The sequence below is a fragment of the Dasypus novemcinctus genome, chromosome 5 (assembly GCF_030445035.2).
Source record: "Dasypus novemcinctus isolate mDasNov1 chromosome 5, mDasNov1.1.hap2, whole genome shotgun sequence".
In the NCBI taxonomy this organism is placed as follows: domain Eukaryota; kingdom Metazoa; phylum Chordata; class Mammalia; order Cingulata; family Dasypodidae; genus Dasypus; species Dasypus novemcinctus.
The window spans coordinates 137,482,265-137,505,218 of NC_080677.1; the positions used below are offsets into that span (position 1 = coordinate 137,482,265).

Consider the following 22,954-nt stretch of genomic DNA (forward strand, 5'->3'; position numbering starts at 1 on the left):
TTCTGTAATGTCCACACTCCACCCCCACTAAAGATTCTGATTTTGGGGGAATTCTTTGGAATGATCAGTTAGTGACAGTCGGGGTTGTCTGCTTCTGAGAAAAGTCACACAGCAGACATTTCTGCATAAGGCAGGCCAGACTTTTTGTAGGTATAGTAATTACTAATGATGTTGCCAGCTAATTCTAATACTGAAATGGAGATGAACATGTTTTTCACTCAGCTCTATGTTTTCTCCATAGTTATACCTGATAAATATTTGCTGAATAAGCAGTAGTCATTTTTGAAGTATCAAAGTAATGTCACTATAGTTGTGATTGTATTCTGCCACACAGAACTTGTCTATGCATGTTAAATAATAAGAATTAAAATAGTTTTGAACCATGTAAGAAACTACAAAAAAGAAAAGACCAACTGATTGCCATACCATTAATTAAGGACCTTTCCCTCCTTCTATAACAGTCTTGTTTACCTTCATATTTTAATTAAATATCATCTCTCAGTATTACCTTTCTGGTCTTATCTCTTGCTGCTGCTCTCCCCTTCTTACTTTGCTCCAGCCACCCTGGCCTCCTTGATGTTCCTTAAACATGCCAGGCATCTCCTTCTGTATAGCCTTTCTCTCTGCCTGAATGCTGCTTCTACCAGGTTCACTTGTTCAGCTCCTGGAGAACATTGATTAAATGCCATTTCTTCAGTGAGCCCTTCCTTATCACTCCTATTTAAAGTTGTATAAACAATCCCAAACTACTTCTCCTGCCCTCTCTATCCCTTTTCCCTTAGCTATAGCATTTAAATAAAAATTGTAAATTAACAATTTAAATTCCTTGGAGATTAAATGTTTTTATTTTTTCCATTAGACTCATAAACCTCAGAAAAATTTGAAAGCTGTCTAATAACTCTTCCATCATCCCCTGGCATACTCTGGAAGGGAAAGAAATGAAAGAAACAAGAAGTCTTCATATTTTTATTGAAGGAAAACATGTTGAAGCAATGAGAACAAAACTAGTAAGCAAATACAGTCTATTATTGGCTGCAGTTACTGACTCATTTAAAGAGATGTGCTCACTAAAAGGAGACCTGTTGTCTCTAGTATGAGTGTGCCATCTTTCTAGATTGGCAATTAGCTTGAAAAGGAGGGCCTGCCAAGACCTACCACATTTTCCAACCTTTATCTAATACTGCTGGTTCAGGTGGGGACCCAAAACATGGAAAGCATCTCTCAAAGAAAAGATACATCACTACAGAAATAAATATATCCATCTTAGGCTACTTAAGAAGCAGAATCACTTTGAATAGTCAGTGTAGAGTAGAATTATAGCTTAAGAAACTTTGAAAATATCTGAAACTCTGATTTTGACTGATTCTGATCTTGCTCTGAAGGTAAAATGAATTCACTAGCACTTCTTTGCCTCTGGTTATCACTGACCAGGACGATTTGAATGGTGAAGTGGAAAAAATTGGACTCAAGTGAAAGCATTTCAGTCATTCTGAAGTTAGGAGAGTTGGACAAGAAAACATTAGGCATAGTTAAACTTAGATTTTAGGAAAACTATTATCACAAAATTTCAAGAAAAGGGAGGCAAGGCCACATGATCTGAAACCATAATGGAAACATTTTTACTGGAGGCTTTCACACAAAGTTTTGAAAACACCATTTTAGATAACCCCAAAAGAAAAGGAAGGGATCTAAGGAGACCAGTGTGATACACCAAGAGTTCTTTGATGAGTTCATATGTTTTTTAAAGGGTGATATAAAATGGAAAGAAGATTGTATAGTCATTGAAGAAAGTGAGAAGAGAGGTCATAAAAGTGTTTGTAAAATTATGTCTAAGCAAAAAGAACAGTACTTTAGGGTACATGTAATGATAATGTGGACATGAGAAAGCCCAGTGGAAGTCAGGAAAAACATCAGAATAGGTATCCATAAAAGACCCAATGAGTTTTCGTGATAAGTGTAAGCATAAAAAGGTGTGGAAGCTTTTGCTGATCCCATTTGAATCAGCATGTGACTGGGTTGCCCAAAACACTGATGCAAAATTATATTTAATTCTCAGACCACCATTGGAATATTATTTATTGCTTCAGGTGTGCCATTTTAAGCAAGAAAGCATACATTTATTTTCCTGTGCATAGAAGAAAATTACCAGAATAAAGAAGTCTTCTATTCTATAAAAGAAATGGTTAAAATAACTGGAAATATTAAGCTTAGAAGAGAAAAATTTACTACGGAATATAACTATCAATCAAATCATTTGAAAAGTGCCCTAAGGAAGACGTAGGGTTTATTAACTGTTCTTCAGTGGTTTTGAAACCACCCCTTGGAAGACTTACTCTAAAACATATGGGTGGGGTTCAAGAATATACATTTCTAGTAAGTTCCCAGGTAAAATGCTGCTCCTGCTGCTCTGGAAACTATGCTTTAAGAACCAGTAACCTAAAGCCTATAATTAGTGTCAGTGGGTGATAGCTATTGGGAGACAGAATATATAGAACTGATACAGTTTGTTGTGTTCACTTAATTGAGGTTAGGGGTTCTTCATTACTATATGTATTCAAGTTAAGGCCCTTTGGGTTATTGTTGTACCAAGGGTTTGGACCAGGCCTTAAAGGTCGCTTTTGACCCCAAGAGCCTATGATTCTGTGACAAAAGTTTTCACTGCTTAATGTCATTTATATTTCAGGAAAAGCACATAGCATTTTATTTAAATAGAAACAAATAGGGGTTGAGAGGGTGGATTTATTCTAGGTCCAGGTCTCTAAGTTAAAATTTGGTTAGTGATCCTTAATCTTTGCTTCCTGCCTTTCCCTCCCTCTCTTTCTCACTTCATAAATGGCAAAGTACGTTTCACAATATAATTTTGCCCTAAATTTTCATCTTTTTATTGCAGTGCAGACTCTATTGTTGGAAAGTACTACTAAATGGTATACGTTACATCGTGCATTTGTATGTATGTAGTTTCTTTTATTCCTTAGACTTTCACAGAACATGGATGGACATTATAGACTAAAAATAAGTAGAAACACTCTACTTGATGTTTGCTTAATTCTCTCATCTGTAGAGGATGGAGAGACTAACAACAGTGGTTTATAGGATAGTACTAGATGGAGACCCATAGAAACACCACAAGGAGAAGGAAAAGTCGTAGTATTACTTTACCTTAGTCAAACAGTTCAAACATAAATCCAACTTAAACTTAGTTTAGTTAAAGCTCCTGATAGTAATATATTCATAACTTTTTTGCAGAGACCTAGGTACCTATTCCAAGGTACAATGTTAAAGCTGTATTAAACATATAGGCCTAGTTTCCTCTGAGTCTATACCAATTCAAATTTTAAGACTTAAAAAAAATTTTTTAAGACTTATTTTTATGGATGCTGTAAAATGTCCCATTGGGTGGGTTGATTCTTAAAAGTTTTATTACAGGGAAGTGGACTTGGCCCAATGGATAGGGCATCCGCCTACCACATGGAAGGTCCGAGGTTCAAACCTTGGGCCCGGTTGACCTGTGTGGAGCTGGCCCATGTGCAGTGCTGATGTGTGCAAGGAGTGCCATGCCACGCAGGGGTGTCCCCCGCGTAGGGGTATCCCCATGCGCAAGGAATGCACCCTGAAAGGAGAGCCGCCCAGCGGGAAAGAAAGTGCAGCCTGCCCAAGAATGGTGTCGCACACGGAGAGCTGACACAACAAGATGACGCAACAACAACAAAAAAGAAATACAGATTCCCGGTGCCGCTAATAAGGATAGAAGCAGTCACAGAAGAACACACAGCGAATGGACACAGAGAGCAGACAACTGGGGGGGGTGGGGGGAAGGGGAGAAAAAAAAAGTTTAATTACAGAGTTGGAATTTGGCCTTTATTAGAAAATATAATTATTCTTGGGGTTTCGAAAAGTTTGTTTTAAACTGGTATAGAGCAGAACAGGTATAGCTCAGTGATTGATTGTACAAGGTCCTAGGTTCAATCCCCAGTACCTCCTGGGGGTGGGGGTGGGGGGTAGAGACTAGTATAGATCAAAGAAGGGTGTAGATTATATAATAGGCAGAATTCTTCCTAACAATCCTTAGAGACCAAATTGACTTTCATTCAGCTTTTAAAATTCGAATACACATTTATCTATATTTTTATTGCTTAAAATATAACCATTTATAATGTGAATTGATTATCAAGAGAGTTTGATATGTATCAAAACAACTAAATTTATTACAGAATTTCTATAAGGTGGGATTTGTGAAGAAAACCAGGAAATTAAAGTATAAGTTGAAATTAATTCTGGAATTAATCAGTTAATCAATTTGGGGTATATTTTCCTACCATCTGTATTTGGAATCCTAAAGGAAGAACCAACGAAAGTAAGTTTTCAGGCTGTTTTACCAATCTGGCTGAGTATACCCAACTCTTGGTTTCTACTCAATAACAAGGTTTAAAAAGGAGAGAGGCTAATTGAAATGGATCACGAGTCATCAATTTCAGATTGGCGTGGAACTTTCACCAGAGCCACTAAGGAATAGCAGTGTATGTGACTTCAGTTCTTTTACTGTATGTTTTCCTACTCTGTCAGGTTGTAGTGGTTATAGTAAGCAGTGAAGGTGATACTAGCAAGGGTTATAGATAATCTGTGCTCTCAGATAGTCAAAAGTTGACTGTGTAACAAGCTAAAGAAAAAGATTATTTTGAATTTAGACACAGAATTTAAATATTTTAATAATAATTTAAATATTTTATAGCTTAATTTTATCTCATTTTCCTGGAGATATAGAAGAGAGCTCAAAGTACTTGGTCAGAATTTGAAATTATATAAATTTCTTTCCTGTAACTGAAGTGGTATTTGAGAGTATTGATATTCAAAGTAATTGATTTAATGTTTCTTTATTGTAATATTTTCAAAGAACCATCATGGGGGAAGGCTGGATGGTTAAGAAGGTGGGAGGGCAGCAGCCCCAGCTGTCTCATCCTGACTGTTCTGTTAAAGTTACATTAAAAATAGGAAGTATATTCAGTGTCTCATTTTTAAAATCCTTTTGGAATAGAATTTTGTTCCATATTAGTCTCATTCTTGAAACAGCAGAACTTTGAAGAGTAATTTCTAACCTTGTAATATATCACAAATCAGGTTAGCTTTTTATTCAGCGTGTAATTTTTTCTGCCATTAAATTGCAAGTTATCTATGTACAAATGATCCTATAATTGTTAAATCTCATGCTTCCAAGCATGTTATCTTTTTTAAAACATAAATATTTATAGCAGTTTTATTCCTAATAGCCCCCAATTGGGAACAGCCCAAATATCATCAACAGGTAAATGGATAAACACATTGTGCTATGTCCATATAATGAAATACTACTCATCAATGAAAAGGAATGAACTACTGATGCAGGAAGCAACATGGACAAATCTAAAACACATTTTGTGAATCTAGACACAAAGGTACCAACTATAGTGCCTAAGAAACCAGATGTTGCCCGGGGCCGGCGGTGGGGTGGGCGAGAATTAACTGCAAGGGACAGTGTGCACTCTCTGTGGTGATGAAGATGATCTATGTCTTGATTGTAAACGTAAAATGGGTGTGATTCATAGCATGTAAATCATATCAATAAAATTGATTCGAATATTACCTAAATGAAAAACTCTTCAAAAGCTGGAAACTTAAGTTGTATTTACTTAGCAAACATTAAGCATCCAGTATGAACTGTGTGCCAAGATGCATTCCCTTCCATTAGGAAACTACTCTCTTGCAAAAATTAAGGACACAGACGCATAAACCTGGTAGAAGTCCCTAGACTCAATGCCATTTGGAGCTGGTGGATAGTTTGTTAAACTCTTTTAAAACGTCCTTACTACATGGGAGGAATGGCAAAAGGAAAAGAAGCAAAGGATTCATTAAGCTGGAGAGAGGGAGAACTGGGAGCGGCAGATCAAGATAAAAAGTGATTCCAAATCACCATTAACCCTAGCCAACCATCACTATCATCTCATGAGGTGCCTCTCAATTGAGAGGCCATTCACTTTGGGTACAGGTTGAACTTGTCTCACTCTGCTCTAATATTGATCAAAAATCAGAAAAACTGATTTCTACGATTGGGACAAAGAGTATAAAATAGTATATAGGACAAGAAGGGTCTCCAGATTCCTTGGTCAGGCTGTAAAGAATCAGTATGGAAGCTTTCTCATTTTCCTTTCAATGTCTGGTAAAAAGTTCTACTAACATTTTAATAAATGCAAGAGGGAGGATGAGGAATTATCTGAAATATTTTTATGTATCTATATTAGAAATGAAAAGACAGCACATAGATCATTGAGTGTCTCATATGAGCCACTCAATCTTGTGATAGCATTCAGTCTTGTGATAGCATTCAGAATACACTAAATTAGGAAGTATTCGGAAATTACTTTTTTGAAACAGGAATCTAATTATACCACAATTTTATAGGAATTAATTTTTTTTTTTTCAATGTGAGAAACTGTGGAGTGTTGTGGTACATCTTATTTTCTTCTGGTATGTCTTTTTTACCCCTATTTTCTGCTTTCATTTCCTCACTTCCTTTTCCATCCAATATCTTCTATTTACTCTACCATGATTAGTTCAGTAAAACCCTCCACTTAGGTTGCCTTGTCTGGAGCCATCATGCTTGATTGATCCTTTCCTTAAATTTCCTTGTAACTGTCTTTGGTCCACAGTGGAGACGATCAGTTCCTTGCCTTCTGATAGTATGCTAATTTTTCCTTAAGGCTTAAAGTATGAGGAAAAGGTAGACTTAGGTTGTTGCACCACTTCTGAGTTCGTGAATTATGGAAACTCCCAGCCCCCTGTCTTCTCTATTTTAATTATTCTCAGGAAAGGACCTCTCCTCCAAACTTAAACTGTGTCTCCACATCAAAAACAATGCCAATCTAACTATTCCTCTGACTTAGTTTTCTTTCTTGTCTATGGTTAGCCACTGCTTTTATTGTTTTCTTCAGGCCAATAAAATTGTTAGCATAACAAAGTTCAAGCTGACCGCATCAGATAGCAAATTGTACCATACAGTATCATAAATGTACTATAACATAGTACCACACAAATATTTACTTAAATAACATAATTTATTATCATTATGTCTTATATTTAAATGGCTAAACATAGCCTTAAAATTGGTTTGACTGGAGCTTAAAACATCGGGCAAATGAACCACATAAATTTCTTTCAAGGATAATTTAAAAAGCTGAAATGCTTCAGGGAGAAAGGGACCAAGTAACTGAGGAGTAATAGTTCAGCTGCAAGTAAAAAGCATATCCTCAGGGAGCCAAATCAGTTGCCTAGTGTTTTCAGATGTAAATGTACCACAGATCCTGAAATACTTTTGAAGCATCAAATCATGTATTTTCTTTGTGTGATTCATCTTAGTATAAAAAGTCCTTATGGAACAGTTCTTTACTCTTGGTTTCAAAACCTTTGAAATAAATATTTATTGGTTATATGCAGAAGCAGCTTATAGTTCAGACATTTCTTTCCTATAAAGTGTCTTTCCCAAGGAATTCTGTTTCTAGAAATCAACCCATATTATATCTTGCCATGATAAAATAATATCCTGGGAGTCTACCTCTCAAAGACGATCCATGAGAATAACTGGACATTTGAACTCTCCCATAACCTCTTTCTGCTTCTCATTGTTTAAATAAAACTCCTCCCATTTCATGGATATGAAAGATAACTACTTATTTACCAACTGCTCTTAACTCAGCTTTTTAAAAAGTAATACAACCCTTCATTTCTCATTGTTTATACTTCTAGCTCTAACTTATCTACTCCTCTGCCTCAGAGTGGTCAGTAGTTAGAGATTGTCATTCTCAGCTGACAGTTTGGTGAGAACAATTTGTAATAATAATAATAATTTTAAAATCACACATGGAACTTACTGTTTAAATCAGTACAGTGTTTTCCAATTCCTGTTTTGTAAATAGTACATTCCTCTTTGTATTGTACTATTGAAGTATTGAGTTCAGCATAGTAAACTCTTTTAATGTAGAATTTGGAGCAACTCAAAAAGCTCTGAAAACGGGTTTTTTAGAGCCCCCCCCCAGTGTTGTTCAAAAGTAATTGTTATGTAATATCTTGGAAACATGGCAGAATTTTGAAGTGCCTTTTGGACCATCAAAAAAAAGTTTAAATCCATATAATTTTGATATTCTTGTAAAATTAAAATTTGTGATTGTGGATCATTAATTCCGTTAACTATTCAATTAGCTATCCATTTTGGAATCCTAGAATTTGCGATAATTAAAAAAAAAAAAATCAAACCCAAGTTGAAATTGTGTAGTTGGCACCACTATAATGAAAAGCATGTGGTGGTCTTGTTCTTCTAGGTTCTCTCTTGTTCTTCCAGTCCTCTTCTATTTTCTTTTCCCTGAGCTTAAGGATTTTAAGAAGTACTATTCGTCTTCCATCATAGCTGTTGAATTCTGTCTGTCTTAATCAAAATGAACGGTAATATGGCAGCTACATAGTTGTGTAATCTGAGAAAGAACATTTGTGAATTTGGAAAGAACGCTTATATTCAATATATAAACTATGGTGCCTATGTTTTACTTTTTTCATCAACATGATTTCCTGGTTTATAAATTGGGCTTATTTTAAGCAGCTTAATTTGTGTTTAAAATAGTTTATGTCATTTTTGGCTTTTAGGTAATTTTTTTAAAAAAAGATGTATTTATTTATTTCTCTCCCCTTCCCTCCGCCGCCGCCCAGTTGTCTGTTCTCTGTGTCTGTTTGCTGCGTCGTCTTCTTTGTCCGCTTCTGTTGTCAGCGGCACGGGAATCTGTGTTTCTTTTTGTTGGGTCATCTTGTTTTGTCAGCTCTCCATGTGGGCGGTGCCATTCTTAGGCAGGCTGCACTTTCTTTCGCGCTGGGCGGCTCTCCTTATGGGGCGCACTCCTTGCGCGTGGGGCTCCCCTACGCAGGGGACACTCCTGCATGGCACGGCACTCCTTGCGCACATCAGCACTGCGCATGGGCCAGCTCCACACGGGTCAAGGAGGCCTGGGGTTTGAACCACGGACCTCCCATGTGGTAGACGGACCCCCTGACCACTGGGCCAAGTCCGCTTCCCTTTTAGGTAATTTTTAATGTCTTGCTAGGAATTGTTGATGCTGGGCGCAGGGTGTAGAATTGATTTTTAAGACTGCAGAATCATTTTAGCATCCCCATAATAGTCTTTCTTTTTATACATACACACACATACTGACTCCCTATTAATATAGTGTAGTATGGAAGTTAAGTCATGATTCTGAATGAGATTGTTGAATATAAATGCAGGAAGCAGCCAACTAGGGGAATATTCTTTTAACTCAAATTTTTGCTGCTTTATAGTAGCACAATTAGTTATTCTCAAGTTCTGAAGGTTGGAATTGACTGATAGCTCACAAAATATTACCAGATTTTTCTGCCCTCTTTCGTGTTCCTCCACTTTGCATAGACTTCTTCCATGGTTTTAGTCAAAGCAATTATCCCTCTTTTTCACAGAATATTTAAGGACCCTGGTGTAAATAACCTCTTTGAAATGCCTTCTTTTTAAGTGAACTGCTATATTTACTTAATTGATCATTTCTTTTGGTATCTCTCCATAAACTCATTTGGTTTTTTCATTGCAAAGAATGGACTCTTAGAATGGTTTTTTACTATAAAGGACTACATCCTTCTCAGAATTCCTAAAGATTTCATTTAAGATCCTTGGTAACACTTAGTAATCTCAAACTCTCTTAAGTCCAAAATGTAACCACATTATGTTGATGACTGACAAAGGTACAGTGCCTCTCCCTGTGACCCAGATAAAGTATGAAAATTTAAATTTACCCAAAACGGTAAATTAGGAGGTGATGATTATTCCCTCTAGACAGTGCGCAGTTAGTGGGATTACCTTATTAAAGAGCATTTTCCTCTGATGTGATGGATACTGTTTTGTAAAAAGATTAGTTAGGGGCCCCATTAAATATCACCTGGTAGGAAGGCATGAAAAAAGAAAGTGACTCTCTCCCAAGGGTTAACTGCCACTGAGTCTTCCAAGAGTTAACTGCCACTGAGTCTTACGGAGAATGTTTAGAGAGAAGATTGGACAGTTTGCTTGTGGCCAGATTATGGAAAGCCAGATAGAAAGAACCAGGTAAGAAGATACAAGCATTGTCGGGGGAAATGGCTTGTTGAAGCACTATTTTTGGACAGATTATCTTGATAGGTAAGGAAAATTGCCAGAAAGAGAAACTGAAGATAGAAAGAGAGACAAATTAGGTTGCTTTAGGCATCCAAGTTGGCAGCCTAGACTAGAATTTTGTATTAAAGCTAATAATGTGTGTGTGCGTGCACGCTTTTAACCATGTACAGTGTGATATTAAAATGTTTCTGTTTCCTTCTCTAAGAGTTTACAGATGCTTCCCCAGCAACGGAAAGCCATAGCGAAATTTAAGGAACCAGCACATGCATTAGCATTTCAGCAGAAATTCCACAGGTAACTAGTGGATCCTCTGTCCTTTGGTGACTGGGGAGTTGGTGGGGGAAGCCTCTACACTGTGATCTACTCTCTTAGAGTAGTACATTGCTTTTCCTGTGTGTATGTGTCTCTTCTGGTTATTGTAGAAATAATACCAGTAATTCCTAAGAGAGCAGATAGCAAATCCATTCATAATACATTTCATGCTTTTGTAAGGTGGATAATTACCCCCTTGCTTATATATAGATCTTATCTCTAAACCAGGATTTTAAAAATATATTAGCTTTTCATTAATCTGGATCTACCATTTCTCTTATCTTGGTGAATTTGTTGCTGATGTACAGAATTAACTATGTTGCTTGTTTCTTTAATTTTCCACAGGCATATGATAGATTTGTCCCACATAAATGTGGCCCTGATTGTTGAGTGATTTCAAATAGGAGAATCTGATCCTATACTATACAAATACTGTGGAATTTCTTCAATGAAGCTACTGGAGCAGAATCCTCAAGATCTTAGATCTTTGCAGTCTGCAGTATTGCATAACTGTTGTCCGGAGCTACAGACAGCAACAGGGATTGAGGCAAGAAGAGCTGAACTTACAGGACATAGCAAACTGGAGTTTGGTGTTAGACTTATTCAAATTCTGTTATAACCACAAAGAACTAAAGTTTCTCATTTTCTTTTGTTTTCAAAGTGCTTACAATGCATGTAGACATTGTTCTTTAAGTTCTTACTGTATGATCGAGCACAGTGACTTAAATTCAGGAAAGAACATAAACGTCAAAAATTCTAAGTATTTTTCACAACAAAGAATATTTGATAATGGTTGCACTTATCTTCAGTGCAGGCTAGAAAAGATTTCTCGACCAAGCTTAACTTGAGTTGTCTTCTCTGAAAGACCTCAAAAGGTTCTTGTAAAAATGTAGATGAAAATTTGGGTGATTATTGATTGATATTTGCATATCCTGGAAAGCCAGGGTATGAGAGGGATGGTTGGGAGTGGTGCCAATTGAAGTGGCAGATTCTGCTTCTTGTAAATATTTCAAAAGCGCCAACTGTCAGTTCCTGGTTCCATGGTGAACTACTCACCCCTTTTCACCACTATTCACAAATAAATGAGGCAAAAACAGTGGCTTAGGCACCATTGCAGTTCCCTTCTGCCCTCTTACCTTGCAGGTCCTTAATGTGGGTCCCTGTCAGTAGAGTTGCTTATCACAGCTCCAGTGTGAGACTGAGGAACATCTTGAGGATTTAATAGACCTATTTGATTTTTTTCATCTTTTAAGTACAATCCAGGTTGACATATTTATATCCGTGGCTTTGTGATATATAACATTTCTTTGGGAACCTGATTATCATTGTTTTGATTATCTTTTTATTTTTTTAAGGCCTTTTGAGCAGGAGATGCACTATCCTTCAGTGGACCTAATAGCAAAGTGATTTTTACTCTGGCTTATAATTCTTCATGGAAAAATGGATGTGAGGTAATAGCTATCTTTCAGGGATAATATCCGAAATAAAATGTACAAATGTGTGATCGTGAAACTGCTTTTAGTAATTCTTCGTAGGTTCCTTTAGGTGAGACACTTACTCTCCACAAAGCAACCTTTAGTAAAATTCATTCTGAACAAACATTGAAAAAAGTGCCTTATTGTATTTCTGCTCATGAAAGGAGTTTTACTATTTCGGATATGTTCTAATGTGGACCTGAACTATTTGAGCAAATAATAGTAAGGCATGTGCAGATAACTTTTTAGCTATATTTTATACTAAAGATTTCATGTCAAATTTGTTGATAATATTAGTAGAATTAAGGGAAATGGAAGCCTATTATCACTTAATGCATCTAGTTAACCTAAAAAGGACCAGAATATGAACACTGAAACACTTTCTGCAGCAAACGAATTCCTTTATGTCTGTCAGCCTTCTAATAGGACTTAAAGGAGAGCAAGTTCTTGGGAATTAGGAACTTTGATCATCTGGTTTTTTCACAATTGAAATTTTATATTACTTTTCAAATTAAGTTACCAAAGCAAATAATAGAAACTGGAGAGAAGTATTCCCAACCCTCATGAGACTTTCTGTAGCATTGATTCTATAATGACATCATGTGCTTAAGAATGACTGGAAAATGAAGGTGGTTGTTTCTAATGGCTGCCCTTCAAAAAGATTTTGGTTCCAGAAAACTTATAGGCATTCATAGGATACATTAGAACCTTGAAAGTGAATTTCTTGCAAACAAAGTTGGCTCCAGCTGGTGGTGACTAGCCACTTTTGTTCCAGAAAGTCCCTAACACTTAGAAGATGGTATCGTATACCAACCAGGATTATAGATGCCTTCAGTACAGTTTCCTAAATAAAAGTGCTGTGTGCCCTTTTACCTGCTTGACACAGGTTGTCACTGCCTACTTATTTTCATAAATATATACATATATATTTATATTTTTTAAAATGTAGTTTATTTGGTTCTGTCTATAGAGAGCTGCATTGAAATGAGTTTGGTCGCTGTAAGCTCTAATTAAGAGGGATCAGAACCACTTACTATCCACGTTTGGCAGTGAGAAGGCTTATAGTTAATGAACTTATTTTATCAGTGAGGACTTACTGATGCAATAAAATCAGCTTAACAGACTTGTGCCATTTTCTGAAATAGTCTGAGAATGCTGTGGCTTTGAAACCAAAAATCTGAGTGTTGTCTCCAAAAAGTGGCATTTAAGCATATTTTTTTCCTAGTTGGTGATGATAACACTAAATACTATTTGGGCACCATTGTTTAAGACAATTTCATGGCTCCTTTAAGGTCTGCTTTTGGTGTTATCTGAGTATGATTTGGTGCCATGGGAACATGTATGTGTCTGTAACTGTCTACACACATACAGACGTGAGCTTTCTCCTATTTATAATGTTCTTTAAAAAGATGAAGTAGAGCTGGGTCTTTAATAAAGCAGTGGCTAGAATGGTTAAATGCAGTCTGGCCTCTCTTAATACACATAAATAACCATTGGAAATGGACTCTGCTGGTATGAGACAATCCGAGAAATAAAGGGTTAGTTTTCTTGAAGGAAACTACGGAAAAGGAAAGAAGCAGAATTAGAAAGTAATGTTATTTCCATTTTTGGTGCACTTCCAGCAGTTAAATCAGATCACCTTAAGCTGAACCCTCTTGGAAGATCTGTTGCAACCATTATCTTTGTTCTTTATTTATCATGCATTTAAAATGAGATGCAAAAGCATTTAACATATTTTGTAAATATGGACCTTTTAAAATTAAAATGTTATTGAAAATGCTTTGAATTCAGCAACATCTTAGCAATTTGTTTGTTCTTTTGTGTTGTCTTATCAAAGTTCAATGGATATAGTTCCATAATTGTTGATGTGTTTGTGTGTATATTCGATTTTTATAAAGATGGTAGTAAGTCAATTCATTTATCCTGATCTGTGCATTATTTGTTCACAAATACGAAAGGTTTAATGCCAGTAAATATCAATATATCTCATAAGGTAAATACAGTAGGTGATTATGTGGAGCCAAGTTATTTTTCTCTTTTCTTTTTGCCTTGTTTTAAGTTTATGCTATAATACAAGCTCATTTAGCTACTTATCTGATCATAACCTCGTGATATCATCGGTCTGGCCACATTTGTTAAATTCTTATACTGGCAATCTTTTAGAGGAGAAATCTTATCTCTTTTTTTCCCCCCCCAAAGAAGTTTTGAGGGTCCCTTCCACCCTCTTCTGGACAGGTAGCATCATAAGTATGTGCCTCTACCCTTGCCTCATTGTGGAGAAGAGTTTATGGAATGAGCGAGGAAGAGGTGGTTTCATCATATTTTTAATTTTGGTAGATTATATCATGATTTGTAAAGATTCTGGGTAAACAATTGTTTAAACTTGGTTCTTCAACTTTTCTGAATTGTGACAGATTAGATCCTGCACCCGGGGGTCTTTTTTTCAAACAACATTTTGCCTAATTATGAAAACAGAAGCCGTTGTTCCTTAAGGAGGCTGGGTAAGGTGTGTAGGTCGAAGGAGTGGATGAAAATGGGGAGAGGAGAGTCTTGTAGAATGAAGAAATTCTAATAGAAGTGTTAACAGTAAAATTTCTTCTAACACACAGACTCTTAAGGAGAGATCATCCAGTCAAATTGGGCCTATAAGGGCAGAGCACATGGGGGGAACCCAGTAAATGTCTCCTGAGGGGAACAGGAGGCATCGACCTGTCATATTAAAGTCACAAATGACTAAATAGCTTGAATTTAGTGGGTTGTTAAGCTCCTTAATAATATGAAGGCATGATTGGTTCATGTGGTAGTTTAGAAAAAGAAAACCTAAGGTCCTGTCTATGATCCTTTCAGTGGGATTGGTTTTGAGAACTTAGCATCTTTTTTTTCCTTTTGGCTTTTGATGTGTTTTTTGTTTTGTTTTGGTTTGGTTTGGTTTGGTTTTTCTTTCTTTGTTATCTGATTAGGAAGGTAAGCTCAACAGGATACTTGGTTGAAGATACAATTTCATTTTAGTAGCATTGCACAAAAACAAAATTGGTATTTTGTAAAGACTGTTGTGTTTTTCTTGTGCATTGTAGAGTGTTAGAAACTGCTTTAGTTTTCTAGCTGCTTCTCCCTGTCCTGTATTCTCTCACAGGAGAGACCAAATGCCCCATTTCAAGAAACACATTCCCAAGTGCAGAGTCTGTGGTGTTCATGATGTCTGACTTTTAATCATTTTTATGTTGCCCTTCCCAGGAATCTTTTTATTTTCCCACCTTTTCTACTTGAAGGACTGAGTTCTGAATGCACATACTCACATTTAGAACCAATTTTACTTTCCCTTCATTAAGGTATAGCCCTCCACTACCACTCCCCCCCCCCTTTTTTTTTTTTTTTTGTTTTGTTTTGTTTTATTTGGAGTGGGAGGGACTGGAAAAAGGAGCTGGGGCTTGGGAGACACAAAATTAGTGGTTCTTAAAAATATTTTTTAAGTGACATTCTGAAAGGAAATTAATAGAGGGGAGAGGGCGGAAGAGAGAAAATGAGAATAGGAGACTCACCATGAAGGAAACCACAAGAAGTTTAGATCAATTAGGGGGAAAGTTTAGATAACTTATTGTATTTATAATGAGCATTTCAATAGACCTTTCACCTAATTTTAAAACTTGTGAATGAAGTGTTATTTTGAACATTCTTAACTATGGACTCTCCAAAGGCATTTAGCCTTGATTTAATATTAAATCCTATGGATTTTGTGTAAGGTTTTTTTGCAACCTCCTTAATTTTTATCATTTAAAATGCATAACGTCTTAGGTACATAAGCCCATGGTTTTGTGTACTGGAACCAAAGCAAAACTCACTGATTCATATTGGATCCTCAGGTATACCATCTTCTGGTATCATCATATGGTTGGGAAGGATCATTTGTTTCACACTTTGTAACCTGCCTTTTATAGAGAATGTTTTAAAATCTTAACTCTTCTGTGCCATGTTTTGGTAGGAAATCTTTTAATTAAGAAGGGCTGGTAGAACAGATATTTTAGTGAGAAGTTTCTTGAGTACTTGAGTTTTCCTTTTACCTCTAACCAACTAAAATATAAGAAGGTCTTCATGTTGATGTTTTGCTTTGTTTTATTTTACTAATTTTAAAAGGTATCTGGAAAAATATAGGTCCTTTGAAAAGAAGCATCATGTCAATTTTTTATTTTTAATGTGATCCACAGAGTGGACAAGCAGACTTAATATTTTAATATATTCTATGGAGTGTTTAATATTTTAAAATATTCTAGATAGTAGACTTGACATTCTTTTAGCATGATTTTCTTTGAGACTACTTTTCATTTTTAAGGGCACACTAATAGAACCCAATTTTTAAAGGACTTTGCAGATTTGTGCACTATTCAGTATTGTCTTCAAATATATAGTTCAGGTTTTAAAACTATGTGCACACATGACACATTTATACTATTTACCAAAGAGCAAATAATCATTTTTTTATAATGTAGCTTTGCTTTTTCACAGGCATGGGATCCAGAATTGTTTTTTCCTCTATGAGGATTTTAACTCTTAGTCTTTGATTCCAGGTTGTAATTTTCAGGTACAAGAAAGAAAAAGCATGAAATCTGATTTATTCATTTTTGAGCTGGTTGTCTTTGCTGGACTTCTCTGTTCTCTTCATGCTACTATCATTTTATTAACTGCACCATATCACCAGGTCATCCTCCCATGCTTCTCCCTCCATTACTTTGCTTTACTTGCAAAAACTCATTTATCGTCTTATCACTAATAGCTCTTTTTCCCATTCTGCATTTCTTTTCTTTTACTTTGTCATCTGTCTGAGTCTCATTCATACTGTCTCCGTCCACCTCCTTTTGGTGATGGAATTCTACATTTGGTGGCAGGTGTTACACTCATTTTTCTCTGTTCATCATTAATATTTAGAATTCTACTCGGGGGGAGGGGGTGTTTTGAATATTCTTGTACTGTGTTTACAACTTATTTATATCTAAATCTTTGCTTTGACAGGTTTTTACTCACGATTTATTCCTCCAGGTCTTTGATTGGAGAGAATAACATTATTTCAATTCTGTTATTTTGCAGTTTTACTCTTTGTAGGAGTGTGTGGCGATCCCATAACAAAGATGCCAGTATCCTGCAGCATGCGGTTAGCCATGTAATTAATTACCCACTTTGTTTTTGTTTTTATTCCCTCTACTTTTGCAGGACCTCTTTTGCATGAGTTCAGTGGTAGTAGTAGCGTGCCTTATTATTCCTCTTGGAAGTGATGGCCTATTTGACCATTTATTTCTCTTGCTGACTGTGATCCTTCCTAACCTTAACGTATATGCACTGTACATGCGGTACTTGGGTCCAGCTCTGATGGGGAATATGAAGCTGTGTTTTTGAGAGCACATTGAGAGTTTACAAAGCAAGAGAGGACTGAATTACTTTCCTCTGGGTTGATCTACTTCATGTTTTCTATCAAACACACTATATTGATGTTTGTGGGAAATGCTGTTGCAATGTTTTGCCCCATTTTTCATTTTGCATTAACCACTGTGACAACTTTACCAGGACTATATGTGAAGAATAATAATGACATAGGTGAAAATAAAATGTATTGTTTTGTGTATCATCTGTGTGACTCATACCAAAAAAATCTGTTTTGAACTGTATTGTAATTTGAAAAGCATGTTAATAAAATTTTACAGTTTCCACTTTTGTTCTGTAGCTTTCATTTTATATTGCCACTCAGTTTCTGTTAATATCAGATTTTCTTACCTGTGGAGGCAAAGACAGCATTTCCTTCCCTCCTTAAGAGGACTGAGGTTTGAGTTTTTTTTCCCCAAGGAGTGGTCATGCTTGTCTGCAGGCATTCCCAGACTCTCACCCTCTTGTACAGCCTCCTGCCTGAGGAGCAGCACAATTGTCCAGCTGTGAGAGAGCCAGCCACGGTGCGAGATGCAGGCCAAGGCCTTGAGACAGGCTTGCTTGAAATTGGTATTTAATGAATTGACCCATATGAAGGTCATGGAAGCCAGCTTGTTTTCGTCATCATTCCATGCTTTAAATAACTCTGAACTGACCAAACAGACAAGATCAAAATATGTTTTGTTTTGGTGGGGGAATTCTATTCTCTCTTAATTTTTAAAAGCATAGTTACAAATAATTTTTACAATTTTTCAAAATAAATTTGTATTCTAACACTAATTTTTAAAAGGCTGAAAATGGAATGATACATTCAGCCATAACACCATTGTCATCCTATGATTTCCTTCGGTTTTGTTAAATGCATATGTCTTGTTTTTAAATAGTTATCACATTCATACTATTGTGTATTCATTTTCCATTTAACATAAGTATTTTTCATGATGCTACAAACTGCTCATAAGTCATGTTCTTTCTGGAAAGTGTTTTTGAACTAAAGCACCACCACCCCCTTCAAAGAAACATTGTCAAAGGAAACTTTCAAAGAGAAAACCCAAAATCCGCACATACTCTGCTTTAACAGTTCTGTGCTCCTTTCTAGGCTATGTCCTAATATTGGTGTGTGGGATGTGGGGTTCAGGCCGATGGTAGATACTAGCACCACCACGGGCTTCTTGAAAGCCTCGCTTTTTATATCTGTAAAAAGGGAGCTTATCTTGTGGAGAATAAATGAAAGCAGTATTTGTAAAATATGATCACTGTACCTGTGGAGTCGTGGGTGCACAATAAATGTTTATTTCCTTTAGTTTCTCCAAGTTGTGGGAAATACGCAGGCCTACTTAATTGAGGTCCTTACATCTGTCTGATTTGCCAGACTACTGTAGCAAATACCATGTGAAGGGTTGGCTTAAACAACCAACATTTATTAGCTCGTTTTAAAGTCCAAAATCAAGGTGTTGGCAAGGGTATGCTTTCTCCCCCAAGGCTGTAGCGTTCTGGTGCTGGTGCTGGCTTGGTGCTGGCTTCCTTGGGGTTCCTTAGCTTGCATCCTTGCCTCCCGTCACAAGGAAAGCAGTCTCTTTCCTTGGGTCTGCTCTTCCAGTTTTCACTGACTTCCGGCTTCTTCCTATGTGGATTTCTCTAACTTCTGACTTCTAGTTTCTTCTCTTTATAAGGCTCCAAGTAATATAGATTAAAACCCACCCTGATTCAGGTGGCTACACCTTAACTAAAAACATCTTCAAAGGTCTGTTTACAAATTCACACCCACAGGAGTGTGGGTTAAGATTAAGGCCATATCTTTTGTTGGGGTGCATAATTCAGTCTACCACAGACTCCATGGTATAGTCCATGGCTGTGAGGAAGTTAATAGTACATGAAGGCACAGCAATATCTTTTCTGGGTCATCCCATTGTCCATCGAGACCAATATTGAATATCTGACAGGGCCAACAAGGAAGAGTGCAGCTGGCTTTGAAAAGATCATCAATTTATGTTTAAAGAAAAAACATCTGTGTTTCCAGCCTGTCCTAATCCCTTAGGAATGGCTTTCATAAAATTGCTACTTGAATTGACCATTACTGGCTAGAGCCATACGTAAGCTGCCCAGGCAGTAAGCTTGAGGACTTGAGGCTCTTAGATTCATGCTTAATGCATTTCACTTCTGCATAATACATATTTAGTTCTAATGCCACAAATGAAAATGGAACAGATGAACGCAGTGCCTTCCAAAAAGCAGGATCATCTGTCAGGAGACAGAAATGTGTCTTCTTACAGGGGATCTCAGGTCCACACCAAAAACAAAACTAAAACAAAAAACATCCACTGTTTTACTGACAAAAATCTGACTTACTTTTGAAGATCCCGTATATTTTATCACTAGTCTCCCTGTCAGAAGGATGAGAGGGCAAACGCCCCAGTTTGATTCTGAGCAAGGTAACATGAAGGCAAGAGAAAATGCAGATTTGGGGAGAAAGTTGAAAATCAGAAGGAAGTGGTTTATACCAAGAGTTGAAGTGTCTGATTAACTTCACAAACCAGATTTAACTGAATTTTAAACCTAAATCATCATCTGAAAATGCCTAGTAGATTAAAGCTATAGCTATTTTTATTTCTTTGTATTTTATTAGAAAGTAATGCCAATGGCAGAATAGCCCAGAATGTTTCAAGGTAAGTAAGACATGATCAAAACAAATGTTTCGCGCTATAGCAATAATGGCATCCATTATTTGTTTAGGTCAAGTCACACAGGGTGGAAGAGGTAATGTTGGAGAAAGTCAACATTTGTATAGTTGTGAAAAAGCTAAAACTATTTTTCTTCCATTTTAGTCCATATTCCATGACTAAGTCATTCTTTGTTGAGGACCTGTATTTGCCCTTGGGTAAGGAAATCTGTATAGAAAATGGACAGAAAGCACCTTAAGAGTTCAGGCAGAAAACTGTTTTGCTTTGATTTGTTTTGTTTTCAATTTGAGAGACACTATATGAGTGGGAGCCCCTTAAAAGGAGGTTGTGGAATTTCTTACCCATTGCAGTTTTTGCCCCATCTCACCTGACAGGTTCCTTCTTTATTCAAAAGGATATTTTTGTGGTTTGAAAGATAAGTAATGAAAGAGTGGTATAGGAAAAGTACAATATTTAAGAATGGTGGTTCCAAACAAGAAAAGCACAGAAAACATGCTATATACCTTTAGATGTAGCCCCTAATATTGTATTTAAAAAGAAATTGTGTGGGAAGTGGATGTAACTCAAGCAATTGGGCTCCTGCCTACCATATAGGAGGTCCAGAGTTTGATTCCTGGGGCCTCCTGATGAAGGCAAGCTGGCCTGCACGGGAGTGCTGGTCCAGGAGGAGAGCTGGCACAGCAAGATGACGCAACAAAAAGAGACACACAGGAGAGACAATGAGACATAGCAAACCAGGTAGCTGAGGTGGCACAAGAGATTGCACACCTCTCTCCCACTCTGGAAGATCCCAGGATCGGTTCCTAGAGGCACCTAAAGAAAAGCAGACACAGAAGAATGCACAGCAAATGGACACAGAAAGCAGACAGTGAGTGCAAAACAACGGGGCAAGGAGCGGGGGATGGGGCAGGGGGAATAAATATATATGCTTTTTTAATTATGGGGGGGGGAAGGAGGACAATAAAAGAAAAAAAATTGCAAGTACAGCAACTTTTAAGCTTTGTCCTCAAACTTAAGTTTCCTTGCTGAACTTTTGAGGTTTCCTGAAACCACAATAAGTGGACAGAGAAGTTTCTTGTAGCTTTCTTTCCGTGGTCCACTTAGACCCAAATAAGAAAGTAACTAAAAAGGTCAGCAGGCCACAAGCAACAACCTGTCAACCCAAGACAGTAGTAGCCGGTCTGCTGTGAGCATTCCATCACCAATGCACTACCATTCACAGCATGGCCACGAATTAACTCCTTCAGTCTTCCAACAACTCTATGGGAGAAGTAGATACTATGTCCACATTTGCTAGTACATGGCAAAACTAGAATTTAAATTTAGCAAACTGGCTCCAGCTCCTGCCCTCTTAACTGCAGGACTCTTCAATGTAGCATGAAAGAGAACTGTTAAGTATCTGAAAAGAACAATTCTTTTTTCATGACCTGATCTCCCACCTTTGGGTAAGCTTGTACCTATCCAACAACAAGAGTGAGAGTGGGAAATTTCAGCAGTTCTATCTATGACCTGTGAAAATATAGACCCAGTCATATTTTAAAAGTCTATTAAATTCCCTTTCTCAGTTCCACATCTGTCTACATGGCTGTTTACAGAGTGAAAAGCAGCCCACCCTTAGTTTTGTCTTCCACAGTGTAATGGTCACTGTTGGGAATGATTATCCAAGGTAATCTGACATGTCTTCTGGATTATTAGTGGTAGATTCAACTAAAAAGGGCTGAGGTTTATTTGAATGGACACTCGGCCATGCCTTGTGTTCTAGGAATGTTATGTATGCATTACCTCATTTAATCCTCCAAAGTCCCATGAAGGAGGCAGGTCCTGTAGTTGATTCCATTTTACCCATGAGGCACCTGAAGATTAGAGAAAGTAATTTGTGACAGAGCTTATACTTGAGCCTGGGTCTGTATGCTGCTGTATCATTACATCCTCAGGACTAGGAAAAGTCCCAACGGCCCAGAACTAAGGAAGCCTTGGCACTGTTTTTAAGCCATAGTTTAACCTTGGACAAATCATTTGACTTAAGCTTCAAGTTCCAATTTTGAAAAAAAAAAAATAGACTATAGCGAAAACACTTCTCAGGTATGAGAGACTGGGAATTGTTTGGTAACTACTGACACCTCATTCCCAACAAGGACAAATACAAGTTTATCAGAACTCCCCAACCTCTTGTCTTTCCATCACTCCTTCTCTTTTCCAGTAATTACATGGTGCAGTAACCGTGCAACCTTGCGTTGAAGAAAAGGTTTGAACAAGAGTCTGGGTTTTGGCCATACTGATAAGCATGGTTTGACCACAGTCACACCACTGCCCTGAGATTCAGAACCAGGGAACTAGAGATTCCTCCTACAAGTGTAACACTGAGTCCTGACCATAAAGATGAGAAGGTCAGCAGGGTACCCAGTTAGATCTGTTTCCTCTGATGTTCTTGAGGAACCAGATAGAGAATGACATTTCTCTCTTTCCAGGTGACATCTAAAGTTGATAAATACTGGTATATTGGTACCTACTTATGTGGTAAGAATTTAACCCAGATTTGCAAGCAGGCCTGGATGTTTTCAAAGTTATTATCTACAAATGTCTTATCCCTAAAATTGAAAATGGAGTTAACTTTTTCTCACCACTAAAGGATAGCAATTTTTTGTACCTGAAGAAATGCTACATTTTATACTACTCATAAAGTGCAGAGTGATCCACCACAATAGATTTATGTTACTCAATATACACATCGGTTCACCAGAAAGCAAAATTCACTGGAGATGCAGAAAAATCCTCCTTTTTGTGAGAATAGGAGCCCATCAAGTGTTTGGGAGCCATTAACAAGAATCACTTAAATGATCTAATTTGAAGCTGCCCGAGGTTCTCTCATTAGAGTCTTTGGATTAATCAAA

At 37.0% G+C, this 22,954-nt stretch overlaps 1 protein-coding gene across 10 annotated transcripts in view; it reads left to right on the forward strand.

Annotated features, from left to right (window-relative positions):
• The window catches only part of RBM33 (RNA binding motif protein 33), a 181,701-nt gene extending 164,032 nt beyond the window's left edge, over nt 1–17,669 (forward strand). For all 10 annotated transcript variants that reach the window (XM_058297600.2, XM_058297601.2, XM_058297607.2 and 7 more), the window contains 2 exons: nt 10,392–10,480; nt 10,844–17,669. In XM_058297600.2, the coding sequence (XP_058153583.1) occupies nt 10,392–10,480; nt 10,844–10,892 (138 nt within the window). In that variant the 3' untranslated portion in view covers nt 10,893–17,669. The remainder of the gene's footprint in view (nt 1–10,391; nt 10,481–10,843) is intronic.
• Nucleotides 17,670–22,954: the final 5,285 nt, after the last annotated feature.